At 32.4% G+C, this 15,362-nt stretch overlaps 2 protein-coding genes across 3 annotated transcripts; one reads left to right on the top strand and one right to left on the bottom strand.

The window, feature by feature from the left end:
• Positions 1 to 1,489: 1,489 nt before the first annotated feature.
• Positions 1,490 to 5,148, top strand: LOC112765828 (xylulose kinase 2). The gene is made up of 11 exons (XM_025811689.3): positions 1,490 to 1,748; positions 1,929 to 2,586; positions 2,675 to 2,763; positions 3,131 to 3,195; positions 3,528 to 3,583; positions 3,786 to 3,906; positions 4,003 to 4,077; positions 4,143 to 4,196; positions 4,300 to 4,394; positions 4,490 to 4,664; positions 4,743 to 5,148. Exons 1-11 carry the CDS (start codon positions 1,690 to 1,692, stop codon positions 4,973 to 4,975), a joined length of 1,680 nt encoding a protein of 559 aa, XP_025667474.1. The 5' UTR covers positions 1,490 to 1,689; the 3' UTR covers positions 4,976 to 5,148.
• A 1,454-nt stretch (positions 5,149 to 6,602) lies between these two features.
• Positions 6,603 to 8,938, bottom strand: LOC112765826 (tubulin alpha-4 chain). 2 transcript variants are annotated; one of them, XM_072223689.1, is made up of 5 exons: positions 8,418 to 8,662; positions 8,083 to 8,317; positions 7,618 to 7,988; positions 6,950 to 7,408; positions 6,603 to 6,864 (listed from the first exon to the last, which is right to left on the bottom strand). In XM_072223689.1, exons 1-5 carry the CDS (start codon positions 8,508 to 8,510, stop codon positions 6,739 to 6,741), a joined length of 1,284 nt encoding a protein of 427 aa, XP_072079790.1. In that variant the 5' UTR covers positions 8,511 to 8,662; the 3' UTR covers positions 6,603 to 6,738. The 2 variants fall into 2 exon arrangements, with proteins under 2 accessions (XP_072079790.1, XP_025667473.1); XM_025811688.2 differs by having other exon boundaries at positions 6,603 to 7,408; positions 8,418 to 8,938.
• Positions 8,939 to 15,362: the final 6,424 nt, after the last annotated feature.

The raw sequence follows: 15,362 nt of genomic DNA, 5'->3' as shown, positions 1-15,362 counted from the left end.
GAGCAATACTATGACCGTTGTTTGCCGCCAATTACAAGGTAATGTCGCTTGTGTCTATTATCATTTTCTCAATTTTTTTTTATTTTTCAGGCTAAAACATGCAATTAATGATCGAATGTTTTATTTTGCGAGGATTCGAATGTTTCTTTTAGTATACTATCACTTTTTGTGGGATTCAGATGTTTTTTTTGTGCAAATTCAAATTTTTTTTTATTACACTTGGGATGTTTCTTTTGTAAAATTTAGAATGTTTTTTTAATTAAACTAACTATGGGATGTTTCTTTTATTAAATTTGAAATTTTTTTTTTAAACGTGGAATGTTTCTTTTGTAAAATTTAAAATGTTTTTACTATTAAGTTGGGATGTTTCTTTTATTAAACTTTAGATGTTTCTTTTTCTTAAACTTAGGATATTTTAATACAGGTCGGCCCCTCACAGTGCACAAAAGAGTTGTGGTGGAGGGTACAATAGTAGTGCGACGGACAGTTGAAGATGAGATATCAACAACGCGATGAGAAGGGATAGAGTTTCACGTTGATGAAACAGTTACAAATTTAAAATCTTATTTTTAAAAATTTAAAATGTTATTGTTTAATGATTTTAAAAAGTTGTTAAAGTTAGCCGATACCCCTGTAACCTCTAAATAAATATAGAGAGACTATCCCATTTGAGATATACCTGGTTGATAAATATCTAATTGCATTTGAAATATTGAATTAATATTAAAGAATTTATTTTTGTATTAAAAAAATATTAATTCCAGATATTTTTTATTTAAAATATCTATTTTCAAAGGCAAAATCATCACGTTTAAAAAATTAAGAAAAATAATTTTGTTATAGAAATAATTTATTTCATATTGATAAGATATAAAAGTTAATTGTTAACTTAATAAAAGGTTTAAATAACTAAAATTATACATTTAATAATAAATAATTTTATAATTTTAAAATATTAAAAATATATTTTAAAAATAAACCAACCAAACATATTTTTATTATTTTTAATATTTAAAAATAATTTTTTTCACAAACTAATCGTATTTTTTAAAGTATAAAAAATTAAAAATAAATATTATTTTTTAAAAATAAAAATAAAAAATAAATAAAAATAAATAAATAATTAATAAAAATTATTAAAATTTAAAAAAAAATTATCAACATAAAAATTATAAAAAATAAATAAATAAATAAATAATTAAAAATATATTTATCTTCTTATAAAAAAATTAATTTATCTTTTTAAATATCATAAAAAAATTTAATCTTTTTTAATAATTTTAATATTAAAAATCTGTTTTAATAATTAAATCTTTCTAACCGCTCTTTAAAATAATTTTCTCCTAAAAAAACCATCCAACCTCTAAGTGATTTGAATCCTGATTAAAAGTTGCAGATTCACTTCAAAGATAAAAAGCCAAATTTCCTTTTCAAAATAAATAAAAAAAGGAAATTCATAAAAAGTTAATTTTTTTTATTTTATTTCTCCACGTCGGAAATACCTCACCGGATAACCAAAACAATAATTAACGGAATACCCGAAAACACTCTGTCCCAAGTTGTTCTCAGTTTCTCATCCAAAATTTTTGTTTATAAATGATTTGATTTTGCAAAGTTTGTATCCAATTTCTACCTCCTCTTTGTTTCCAGAAAATCCACTGAAAAAGTATAGCTTGTGATTTTGCTCCAATGGCTGATTTCGATCTTCCCCAGGATTCGTATTTTCTCGGATTCGACAGCTCCACCCAGTGAGTTCATCTTCTCCATCTGCATCGCCAAAATTTTAATCTTTTTTCCCACAATGTGCTATTTTTCAATTGAAATTTGATTGATCATATCATATGTTTGTTCTTTGAATAATTGGTGTAATACTGTAACTTGAATCTGAATTGCATGAAATTAAAGTTTCAATTTTTATTGGTATGAAGGTCCTTAAAGGCTACAATTTTGGACTCAAACCTCAATATTGTTGCCAATGAACTTGTTCACTTTGATTCTGAATTGCCCCATTACAAAACCAAAGATGGGGTTTATAGAGACACCTCTGTTAATGGTAGAATTGTTTCTCCCACATTGATGTGGGTGGAAGCTCTTGACCTTATGTTTCAGAAGCTTTCGTCGAAATCCAATGTCGATTTCGGCAAGATTGCTGCTGTCTCTGGCAGTGGACAGCAGCATGGTAGTGTCTATTGGAAGAATGGTAGCTCTCAGGTTTTGCAATCATTGGATCCTGCTAAGCCATTGCTGGCTCAGCTCGGAGATGCCTTCTCGGTGAAGGAATCTCCGATATGGATGGACTCTAGCACCACTGCTCAGTGTAGGGAGTTAGAGAAGGCTTTTGGGGGAGCTCTTGAGTTGGCTCGAGTGACCGGTTCGCGAGCATATGAGAGGTTTACTGGTCCTCAGATTAAGAAGATATTTGAAACTCAGCCGGATGTTTATAACAACACTGAGAGGATCTCACTTGTTAGCTCCTTCATGGCGTCTCTTTTGCTTGGGGAATACGCTTCCATTGATCATGCCGACGGGGGCGGCATGAATTTGATGGATATAAAGGAGAAGACATGGTCTAAAGTAGCACTTGAGGTTTGTGAATGCTATTACTTGAATTTGGTTATTGATGTTTATGTGTTCAATCAATATACTTATTTGAATTCTAATGTTTATTTTGCAGGCAACTGCACCTGATTTGGAGTCTAAACTTGGAAAGTTAGCACCTGCTTATGCCGTTGCTGGAAATATTGCTCCTTATTTTGTAGATAGGTCTGTTGCACACTTCTCTGATTTATTTCTCTTTTGGAATGCAATGAAACTTTGACAAATAGCAGTTAGTTTGTTACCTTCCTTATGGCACCTGGTCAATTTCCAATTAATTTAATAGTTCATTAACTAGATAAACAAGTCTCAATAAATCGAACCGAGATAACAGTAACATGTGTCAAAATCTTTTGACTGGAGTTGATGATTGTAACAATGTTAGGTGTCTGCAAAAAGTTCAAACAAAAGTTTGTATACTTGTATTATAAAGATCATTTCTTCGCATCAACTTGTCGATTGAAATGGTTATTCGTTGCTTTTGCTGAACCAAAATGCTTAAATTAATGACTTAAGCTTCTTTGTTTCCCAATAGGTACAAGTTTAACAAGGAGTGCTTGGTTGTTCAGTGGTCTGGAGATAATCCTAATAGTGTGGCAGGTGCTATAATTTCTTTTAGTATATTCTGCTATGTATTTCTGATTTCGGTATTCGTTCGCTTACTTAAAATATTATACTTGGCATGCCATTTGTAGTTCTATTACTGATAACTTTTGAGAAGGATTCAATTAATATGACATTACAACTAATTTAAAAGTTATGATGTGTTTGGTAAACCATGGCAAGTTTTCTTATTATATCTAGGTTTGAATGATGAAAATCATCCCTGCATATGAAAATCCCAACACTTAATCTTGTGGTGCTTTATAACTGGCATCATCATACAAAAAAGTTTTCTTATATTGTAAGATACTAACCATTTTGATCTGCAGGTTTGACGCTTAATATTCCGGGAGATCTTGCGATCAGTCTCGGCACCAGTGACACTGTAGGTTACAATTCATCATCTTAGGATACCTCTTTCTTTTTGAATTTTGTGGGTATCATTCTAAGTTGTCGTATCGCTGTTAATCTGTCTTAATTTCTCATTAGAGAATCTAAGAACTGATAACGGTTGCATAACATAGGGAAAATAGCACCTATCTAAAATTAAACCCCTTTATATATTAACACATTCTATCATATCTCAGGTATTTATGATCACCAAAGATCCTAATCCAGGTTTAGAAGGACATGTCTTCCCTAATCCAGTTGATGCAAATGGTTACATGGTAATGTTGGTATACAAAAATGGGTCCCTTACCCGAGAAGGTACTACGGTCATGGTTGTTTGCGATTGCATATATTTCCAAGACATACACAGTTTTTGTAGTTTCTCATTCCGCTCCCTATGGTATACAATTTCAGATGTGCGCAACCGATGCGCAGAGCAATCTTGGGACACTTTCAACAAATTTCTAGAGCAAACGCCACCTCTAAATGGTTAGTATCACATAACTCTTTCTTAGTAAGGCATTCTCTTTTCTCATTACAATATGTCTCAATAGGCGGCAAGATTGGTTTCTACTACAAGGAGCATGAAATTCTACCCCCTCTTCCAGGTACCTGTCTAATATTCCTACAGACCAAGTTGCTTTAACTGAATAGCAATCTGACTTTGTTGTCGACAATAAAATACTGACATTTTCTTTTCCATGGTTCCAGTTGGTTTCCACCGATTCATTTTAGAAAATTTCTCAGAAAATTCTCTTGATGGACTAAAGGAGAAGGAGGTCGAAGAGTTTGACGCTCCGTCTGAGGTTAGCAATACCTCGAAACCAATTGAAATATTCAATACTTTAAAAAACTATGTAATAATTATTGAGTACTAAGCAATAATTGCTAAACTCTCAAGGTGCGAGCATTAATCGAGGGTCAACTTCTGTCGATGCGAGCTCATGCTGAAAGATTTGGCATGCCCTCTCCACCAAAGCGAATTATAGCCACTGGTGGAGCATCAGCGAACCATAGCATTCTTAATTCAGTAGCTTCAATTTTTGGGTGTGATGTTTATACAGTTCAAAGACCTGGTAAGTATTGATTATTGATGTTTGAAGTATAAGCCTTCATTCTGGTAGAAGCTAATGACTTATTCAACTTGGCAACAGATTCAGCTTCTCTTGGGGCTGCAGTGAGAGCGGCGCACGGCTGGCTATGCAACGAGAAAGGCGGCTTTTTACCGATTTCTGATATGTACATGAGCAAATTGGAGAAAACATCTCTGAGCTGCAAGCTTTCAGTGAATGCTGGTGATCAGAATCTGAGTTCCAAGTATTCTGCTATCATGAAGAAGAGAATTGAGATAGAGAATCGTCTTGTCGAAAAGCTTGGACGCTACTGAAATGATATATGACTTGCCAGCCATGTTTCTCTGAATTTTTGTTTCTGTTTGTGTTTGGGATGATCTTGACAAACCATAAGTTAGCTGTGAAAATGATAGTGTGTTTATAAAATCTTGATTCCCAACCTGGAACCATGTCGTATATAGACAATAATACATTTTCATGGCCCCTACATTTATTTTCATAGTAATGATTGGTCGTTTTGCATTCATTTTCATGTGAACAAATGAGTGCAGAAAACGTCGTTTACACCGAATTATATTCAACATAATTTAGCATAAGAATAATAAGGTTAAAAAATTTATAAATTGAAATTTGCTTTGATTTTTTTATAATTTTTAAATAATTATCCAAATATTTTTTATAAAAATTTGAAGGATAAATTATTACAAATATATCCGAAATTTTTTTTTGGTAAAAATATTCTTAAATTTTGTTATCAATAATAAATTCTTAAAAAACGTAATAAAATTTGATGTGGTACTTTGAGACATGTTTTTAAATTGTGATTTAATTTGTATCCTATAATTTCACTAAATTTTTAATTAAATTTTTTTATATATTTTTTTTAATTGGATTCTCTTACATTACTTTTAGTTTTATAATTAGGTCTTTTTTATATTAAAAATGTTAAAATTAATAGAACTCCTAAAATATATACTGTCAAAAATCTAATTAAGTTTTTAGTTATGAATACCACTTTTTTATTTTTAATATTGGATTAACAATGATGTTTTTCTAAATTGTGATCTACTATAATATTTTTCTAAAATGTGGGATGATTTAATGTACATAGTACAAATCGGACCGTCCGATTTTTAAGAGGTACAGAAATCGAACCATCCGATTTTTAGGTACATAAATCGGACAGTCCAATTTCTGTACTCGGACTATCCGATTTGTGTTGAAAAAATTAAAAAAATTTGGAGTACACAAATCGGACAGTCCGAAGGGTTCGATTTGTGGTCTGATTTGTGTACTCCAAAGTTTTTAGATTTGTGTACCTCCTATAGTTTTAAAAAACACCAAAAATTACCACGCTATGTATAATACTCATTCTACTTCCATATCTAATTTTTTTAGCCTATGAATACTTTCAATTTGTGAAAATATATTTTTTACGTTAGAAATGACCTAATTATAAAATTAAAAATAATATAAGAAAAAGATCTTAAAAATTTAGTAAAACTAGAAAGACTAATTGAATAAACTTTGAAAATATTTTAGTCAATAACAAAATTCAAAAATATTTTTAATTGTTTATCCAAAATGTGAATGAATAAATTTTAAACTCTGCATTAATACAAAACAAAACTAAAAAAAGCCAAAAACATTACTCATACATCTCGACCGTTACTGGCTGCTAATGTCTACCTTAAGCGGTATCATATATCCAAGTTATGTCGTTGTCACTGGCACCTAATCTACAGCAGTGCTATAAGTAATTATATCAGTAATGATCGTACAGGAGAAACTTAACATTTTGCTACTATGGAAGAGTGTTGGTGATACACTATAATTTCGCTAAATTCATCTATATCTGGTTTTGAATCTTTAAAGGCGCAACGTTAAAACAGGAAACGCATGGTGGATTAGTAAAAAATTATAATAGTGCAAAACTGCAAATATAAAACCAAAAGTGGATTAAACATTGTGCTATTAAGGTAGAAGCACAAACATGATGTTTTCACAGCAAAGCATCAAAAAACTAAAACAACTTGTCCAATAGAAAACAGAAAGGCACATAACAAGAAACACATCATCATGGCGGCAGTCTAATAGTCTTCCTCTCCTTCACCTTCCTCACCCTCACCAGACTCCGCACCAACCTCCTCGTAATCCTTCTCAAGAGCAGCAAGGTCCTCACGAGCCTCAGAGAACTCACCCTCTTCCATGCCCTCGCCCACATACCAGTGGACGAAAGCACGCTTAGCATACATGAGATCAAACTTGTGGTCAATCCTTGAGAACACCTCAGCAACACTGGTGGAGTTGGAGATCATGCACACAGCCCTCTGCACCTTGGCAAGGTCACCGCCGGGAACAACTGTTGGTGGCTGGTAGTTGATACCGCACTTGAAACCAGTTGGGCACCAGTCCACAAATTGGATTGTGCGCTTGGTCTTGATGGTGGCCACAGCAGCATTCACATCCTTGGGCACCACGTCACCACGGTACATCAGGCAGCAGGCCATGTACTTGCCATGGCGAGGGTCGCACTTCGCCATCATGGAGGACGGCTCGAATGCGCTGTTGGTGATCTCAGCAACCGAGAGCTGCTCATGGTAGGCCTTCTCAGCAGAAATAACAGGTGCATAGGATGAAAGCATGAAATGGATCCTTGGGTATGGAACCAAGTTAGTTTGGAACTCAGTCACATCAACGTTCAGTGCACCATCAAACCTCAAAGAGGCAGTGAGGGATGAAATCACCTGCAAAAATCAATACATTAAAATTGTCAAGGCACCTACTTAGCCACACCTTAAAAGTTTTATGGAAATAGCTCAAAAGAAAGCATGCATCTTCATATCCAACTTTTTTCAACAACAATCAACAAACAAAGTTGAATAACCAACAATCCACAGGAATCAACTCAAATTATTAAATTGCAATTCCTAACAAGCTTTGAAACAAATTTTACCTGAGAGACGAGGCGGTTGAGGTTGGTGTAGGTGGGGCGTTCAATGTCAAGGGAGCGCCTGCAGATGTCATAGATGGCTTCATTGTCGAGAAGCACGGCGACATCGGTGTGCTCAAGGAGGGAGTGAGTGGAAAGGACACTGTTATAGGGCTCAACAACAGAGGTAGAAACCTGGGGAGATGGGTAAACAGTGAACCCAAGCTTAGATTTCTTTCCATAATCAACAGAAAGACGCTCCAAGAGAAGGGAACCAAGACCAGAACCGGTTCCACCACCAACAGCATTGAACACCAAGAACCCTTGGAGCCCAGTGCAGTTATCAGCAAGCTTCCTGATCCTATCAAGGCAGAGATCAACGATCTCCTTCCCAACTGTAACCACCAAACGCACCGTTTCAATCAAAATAGGAAATGATAATCAAATCATAAATGGATATTATATTAGGGATCGAAATGAAGAAATTACTGGTATAATGGCCACGAGCAAAATTGTTGGCAGCGTCTTCTTTGCCGCTGATGAGTTGCTCAGGGTGGAAGAGTTGGCGGTAGGCTCCGGTCCTCACCTCGTCTATCACGGTGGGCTCAAGATCGACGAAGACGGCGCGTGGCACGTGCTTTCCGGCGCCAGTCTCACTGAAGAAGGTGTTGAAGGCATCGTCTCCTCCACCAACGGTTTTGTCACTCGGCATCTGTCCATCGGGCTGAACCAAAAGAGGAAACACAGATTTCAGCAACCCTAGATCTGAAAAAACCAACCAATTCGAAGGAAAATAAGAATAAAAAATCCCTAATTTCAGGTACCTGAATGCCATGTTCGAGGCAGTAAAGCTCCCAGCAGGCGTTTCCGACCTGGATACCGGCCTGACCAATGTGGATCGAAATGCACTCTCTCATTTTCTCGGGAAAATTGGAAAGGGAAAATAAACCCTAAAATGGAAAATTGAAAAGAGAAGTTTCTGGAGCGGCGTTTATTAAGACGCCTTTGTCACAGATTGAAATGGTGAGTTGCTATGTTTTAGTTTGGCGTTTAAATAAGCGCCAGCGTCAAGGGTGGAAAAGAGAGAAAAAGGCTTGGTGCCTAAATTTGAAATGTGCGGTTAAAAGTTAACTAGGGTTACGTTGACCATGGTTAAAAACGGGAAGAGCTTTTGTATTATTTGGATGGTTGCGGTTATGGCCCAGTGTTCCAGGCTGGATGCTACTAACTAACCGTTGAGTTTAGCCAATTTGAATTTTGATTTTGATTCCGTTGTTACTTGTTGCCCCCATAATTCCCGGATTGTCCATGCCTTTTTGGATGAGAGGATGAAATAAGAAAAAACAAGATGGAAATAATAGAAAATAGAGGATAAGGACAACATTTTAAGAACCTTTTATAATATAATGTGATTTTGTAAATTATTTAAATGTATAAATTATTTATTTAATTAATGTAATTTTAAGATTAAATTATACTATAATAATATATCAAAATTATTAAAATTAAATTTATAATCAATTATTACTAATTTAGATTGGTCGAGTGGTTAACTCATTCGTCTGTTTAAATAAATGTCGGGGTTCAAATCAAATCTAAAAAGAAAATATAATCAATTATCAATAATTTTCTCGGACCGAAATTTATGCTGAAATTTTTTTTATTTCCCACTTCCTTTGTTTAATATTATATTTAGTTCCAAATTATTATTTATGATTTATTAAGATTAAATAATGTCATTTAATTAAGGAGTAAAGTATCGTTTTTGTCCTTAACGTTTGGGGTAAGTCCTATTCATGTCCCTAACGTTTAAATTGTTCTATTTGTATCCTTAACGTTTATAAAAGTGATTCAATATTATCCTACTATCAATTATACTAATAAATCAGATTATATTTTTCAATTATTCTCACTTGGATGTATTCATTCTCAATTAGGTCTCACTTGGATGTGTTCGATTTTAATATTATACCCACTATTTGTGTTTAGATTCAATTATGTCCCTAGAAAAGTGAATTATGTTAATGTTGTAGGAATTAGTTTCAACATATGATGAGCTATTTTCAGAGTAGATCATCGATTCTATCCTAGACATTTGTATTTTAACTTCAAGAAGAGATTTTTAAAACTCAAACTAAAGCGCTCATGATATATAATTGACGGCAGGATAACATTGAATCACTTTTACAAACGTTAGGGATACAAATAAGACGATTTAAACGTTAGGGACACAAATAGGATTTACCCCAAACGTTAGAGACAAAAACGATACTTTACTCTTTAATTAAGTATACAGCGTTAAAATTAGAGTAAATTCCTATAACAGTCCTTAAGGTTTTCACAAAATTATGCAATTTGGTCTTCAAAGTTCCAATTTTACCATAATAGTCTTCCGGATTGAACTCCAAATACCATAGTAATCTGTGTGCATCTTTTAGATGATGACTTAAGTCTTTTAATGGTTAGTTTAGCTCTCTCTCTCTCTGACAATGTCTTTCGCCCGGATCGACCGGCCGAAGCCAGCCTTGGGTCCAAAAAGATGGGCAATGCCCCGCCTCCGATTCACGGAATAAGTAAAATAATGTTAAAAGTAGTGGTATTTCACTTTCGCTATTTCCGACTCCCATTTATCCTACACCTCTCAAGTCATTTCACAAAGTCGGACTAGAGTCAAGCTAAAAGTAGTGGTATTTCACTTTCGCCGTTTCCGGCTCCCACTTATCCTACACCTCTCAAGTCATTTCACAAAGTCGGAGATACTGACGTGCAAATCGTTCGTCTGACTTGGGTATAGGGGCGAAAGACTAATCAAACCGTCTAGTAGCTGGTTCCCTCCGAAGTTTCCCTCAGGATAGCTGGTCTCTCTCTCTCTCTCTAACATTCTTTTTTTCTTGGACTCAACTTTAATGTAGCATACATAAAAATCAGATTGTGGTGTCAATGTTACCTCATTTACTTTATTACTCGAACTCGAACCCTAAACCTCTCTTCGATATTTCACCACAAACTCGTCCACAATCTACTTGAATTGTTTTATTTCCATAATTTCAACTTTTTCTCTCACTTCTTAAATCCATAACTTTAAAGCCAAATACGATTTCTTCTCCTAACTTTTTAAGTTAATGCCATTTCTCTTAATTACTCTTCTGAAATTAGAATTGGAATTGGAAGTTGATTTTTTTGGTATTTTAGGTTTATTCATAACGAGGTGAATGAGTTTTAGGAGTTACATGAAAAGAGAGATAAGTTTTAGACAAAATTAAGATGGTGGGGACTTATTAGATAAGTTTTAGACTCTGGGTTGGCGAGATTGGAGACCAAAATGTGAGATTTATTTGCTTGTAACTCTTTCTCCGCCTGCAACAAACAAGAGCTTGATTACACTGAGTTTTTTTGGATGCATAGAAAATATTGGAAGTTTTAAATAAGAATGGTGGAGTCGTTCCTGAAATGCGGATGGAAGTGCCATTGTTGCTTGCTTCAAAGAGAGATAGCAAGAACGAAAAAGAAGTCTATCGGAGGAAGAAGAAGAATCAGATGAAAATGAGGAAGAAAAAGAAGGTAAGGTTCACAAGATTTGGAAGAGACCAAAAAATATTAAGGTTAAATAGAGAGGGAGAGACCAAATTGGGTCTAATTTATAATTTTGCCACCTAAGTTAGTCATCACACACTCCAGTGTGGCACAAAATAACTACATCAGTATTGAAATAGTTGAGTCATCACTAAAAAGATGCTCAAAGGTTATTATGGTGTCCGGAATTCAATCTAAAAAATTACTATAAAATTACTATAATAAAATTAAAATCTCAAGAACTGAATGAATAATCACATGAATCTCAGAAGTCACTACAAAAATTTACTCAATAAACTTATAACAATTTCAATTTATCTAACTTCAGTATAAAAAAATTGTGTTAAATCATTTATGATCTAAGAAATAATTTGACCCAAAAAAAGGTAAACACCAACATGATAGAAAATTTTCAATCTCAAAAGATTTTTATAATACAATTAAAATTTTGGAAAACTTTTTTATGCAATTAACTAATCTTAAGGAGTACCTTAAGGTTTAACTCGTATCTTATGGACTCAAAAATAAAATTAATCCGAAATAGCTCTTCCACCTGAACGACGATGATATATGCTGCATGAAATGTATGGTTGGCAAAATAATGGGCCCCAAATTTTGGTGGCACATAATATCATGTCATTGGCTGGTAGGCTATCAAGTACCAACACATTCCAATGTTTCCATTGCGGGGCCCTAATTGTCTCACCCATGAAGAAATCTTCAAACAAACAAACAAATGCAAGGTTTTAAACGCGTAAAACCTTTCTTTTAAAGGGTAAAATTAGTTTTTAAAACATCACTTGTTAATCATATAAGTTCTTTTATTATTTTTTTAATAATAGTGTCAAAAAAATTTTTAACATGACATATTAAGTGATACTACAATATACACTTAAAAATTATAATTATCTATTAATATGATAAGTTTATTAAATTAAATCAAATTAAAACTTAACTAAAGAAGATCTTAAAGTATTAGAATATCTCAATTTAGAATTAATTTGATTTAATTTCATAAATTTATCATGTTAGCCACTAATTAAGATTATTAGCAAAGTTACGATAACCGTACCAATCAATAAACAAATAAAATAATTGGTCCAATAGTTCAATAATTCAACCAAAAGTTAACCAGAATTCAATTGATTTAACTAAATATAAAATAAAATTATTAAAAAGTTATTTTAAGTTGTTCCATCTTCATCATACAACCAACAACATAATCAGAAATAGTTTTAAATAAATTAACTCAGCAAAACCCATAACACCACAATCAAAAAATTAACTCAGCAAAAAAATTAACTATCAACAAAATTATTCTAAAAAATTTAACAAAATACCACCATCAACACAGCCATTTAACAAACAGAACAGCATCAACAAAAATAATATGAAATCAATAATCAAAATTTATTCTAGTTTCATACAAAATTAAATAATAAAATAATAAAATAATCAAAAACTCATTATTCAAATATTTCAGGTTCAGAATCATAAAAAACAGAAATTTAAAATCATAAAAATTAACCAAAAAAAAATGAACAAGCGGGAGCTTATTGGCAGCGAAGGAGGAACCAAAAATACGGTGACGGAGGAAGGAAACAGAGGGCGAGAAAAGAACGAAACCTGCGAGAGAGAAACCAAGCTGACGGCGAGGGAGAAAAGGTGAGATAGAGACGAGGATCGAGCAAACTGACCAACAAAGGAGGAATCAAATAAACTAATCAGGGTTAAAGAGGAGATGACGTTGACGTAGAGAAGACAACCACAAGCTTCGATCTGACCCTCTGTCTGTCACTGCCGACGGCAACATGCGTGAGGAGAAGTGTTCGGCGACCGCAAGGCTAGGCGCTAGCTACAGCTGCTGGTTGGGCACGAAGTGAGAGAGAGAGAGGTATTTAGAGTTAGTGTGTATTTGAATTACAGTTTGCAAACGGAAGTTTGCATAAAATTGATTTTGCAAACTTGATTTTGATGAAAAGTAAGTTTGTGTTAACGTGATTTATGTTTGACAATCTTTATATCAAAATGGATTATAGTAAAATTGTTGGAAATAAGGAGTATGACCACAATCCAATCAATCATGTCTCAAATAATTTGTTATTGTTATTATACTAAAATGTTAATATAATAAAGTCCTTGATTAAATTTAGATATTTATCATTGTGATAGTGATCATAATATTGAGAGATAAATCTTTTATAATTTAATCTAAATTGTTCTTGGTCATAGGATTATTAAAAAGGACATTAATAATCCGGAAAGATCAATATATATATATATATATATATATATATATATATATATATATATATATATATATATATATATATATATATATATATATAATGGTCTTCATTGGATGAAGATTAATAGATCTCATTTATTAAATTATATATATATATGGTGCATATAGAGATATGACCATTGAACTGACTCACTTTGAGAATTCCTAATGGTTATAATTACCGTATATTTGTCAATAGAATATTCTCAAGATGAACACAGTAATAGAGTTTCCTTTGACTTGCGACTGTCATAGTAATTAACAATGTATTTATTATACTTTGATTCCGGACACCTAATACTCTAGGGTGCTAGTTGAATGGATATTGGGTATGATTTAAATACTTATAGAATTAATGATTAGTCAATAAGGAATCTGTCAACTCTCGGTAAAGAGTTTGAGCTCTATGATTATAATGATTGAGATGAATAAAACCTTGGCCAAGGGAATTGAATGAATGAAGAAATGAGTTTCTTAGGTCATTCACGGTTCATTATAATAATGGTAACAAGTTAGAGTTTGACAATTAAACCATACTCTAAAGGTTAACCAAGAGCTGGAAAGATGGAAGGAATTATACTTTGTTCTTCTGAGGTTCTTAGTAAAAATATATTACTTCATACTATCGGGTCGTTGAGGAGTGTTGCTAGACGTCAACCTTGATTAGTAAATTTAGTATGACTAATTTACTACCCGCTTAGTATTGAACCTATGGGGTCACACACTAACGAGTGTTCTAATCTTTGCTGTAGAATTATTTAATTATTATTTTGATTTGATCAAATAAATAATTATATTAATTCAAATGGAATATTATTATATTCTTTGCTAGCACCAAGAATATAATAATAATATGATAATTGAGAATATTAAATGAGATTTGAGAATAATTAGTTATTCTATTTCTGAATTTGAATTATAAATTTGGATGAGATCCAAATCGATTATGTTTTAAATTGTTATGATATGATTCATAAAATTTAAAGGATTTAGATTTGGAATTTAAAGATATGATTTAAATTTGAATTGAGAATCAAATTTAAAATCAGTAACAAATCTCATACTATATATATGTATGTCAAGAGTAGAGGAAAATATGAGAAAGACAGAGAGAATAACAAGGGTTGTTATTCCTTTACCTCTATGCACATAAATGTATGTGAGTCTAATTCTTGGAGAAGAATTTTATGGTGTGCAAAGAGTTGCATGAGGTTTCTCAATTTAGATCAGATGTCCATTCGTCAAGGAGTTGACAGCAAAGGTTGGTCTCGGTATGGATACGCATAGCGCCTTCGTACCATCGAAGGAGAAAGTGATTTTTACTAGCGTACTCAGGTATTTTAGATCTGATCTACAGTCTACTATCTATATATTATTGGAATAAAGTTTAAGCACAAAATAGATCTTTAAGGATTACTTTATTTTCTTCCGCTGCGTGTGTTATGAACACATAGTAATCCTTCAGTGTACTAACTTTTAGCTTTAAAAATTATCAAATCAAATTTGATCTTTATATATACACTTATATATATGAGAAACAAACAAAAAATATTTTGCATCTTATTCCTTTTATTGTGATCAAAATCACAATAAAATTTAATCAATAAATAAAATCAAACAAAACATTTAATTATAAATATAACTATTATATTAAAAGGATGATAATTTAATCATAATTAAATAATCAAATTTCAAATAAATTAACTATTAATTTATTAAAAAAATCATCTCAATGAAAATAACTACATATAAATGTTGTTTGGATTATATTACTCAAAATCACTTTTAGATGAAAAATTACTAAAAGAGATATCAATTTAAATAATTTTTATATTATCCTATCATTTTACTTTAAATATTTGAATAAATTTTATTAATTTATTTATAATAAAATTAATATTTACTTACT

This window comes from Arachis hypogaea, chromosome 17 (genome assembly GCF_003086295.3).
Source record: "Arachis hypogaea cultivar Tifrunner chromosome 17, arahy.Tifrunner.gnm2.J5K5, whole genome shotgun sequence".
NCBI classification, from domain to species: domain Eukaryota; kingdom Viridiplantae; phylum Streptophyta; class Magnoliopsida; order Fabales; family Fabaceae; genus Arachis; species Arachis hypogaea.
This window is presented reverse-complemented; position numbering and strand designations above follow the sequence as displayed.

Excerpts from the sequence above, each read along its gene's own strand:
- LOC112765826 (XM_025811688.2), bottom strand. The coding sequence starts at position 8,510 with ATGAGAGAGTGCATTTCGATCCACATTGGTCAGGCCGGTATCCAGGTC. Across the intron at positions 8,318-8,417 it reads GCCTCGAACATGGCATTCAG|CCCGATGGACAGATGCCGAG; the intron begins GTACCTGAAATT and ends CTTTTGGTTCAG. Across the intron at positions 7,989-8,082 it reads TGCTCGTGGCCATTATACCA|TTGGGAAGGAGATCGTTGAT; the intron begins GTAATTTCTTCA and ends TGGTGGTTACAG.
- LOC112765828 (XM_025811689.3), top strand. The coding sequence starts at position 1,690 with ATGGCTGATTTCGATCTTCCCCAGGATTCGTATTTTCTCGGATTCGAC. Across the intron at positions 3,907-4,002 it reads TGGGTCCCTTACCCGAGAAG|ATGTGCGCAACCGATGCGCA; the intron begins GTACTACGGTCA and ends ATACAATTTCAG. Across the intron at positions 4,078-4,142 it reads GCAAACGCCACCTCTAAATG|GCGGCAAGATTGGTTTCTAC; the intron begins GTTAGTATCACA and ends ATGTCTCAATAG.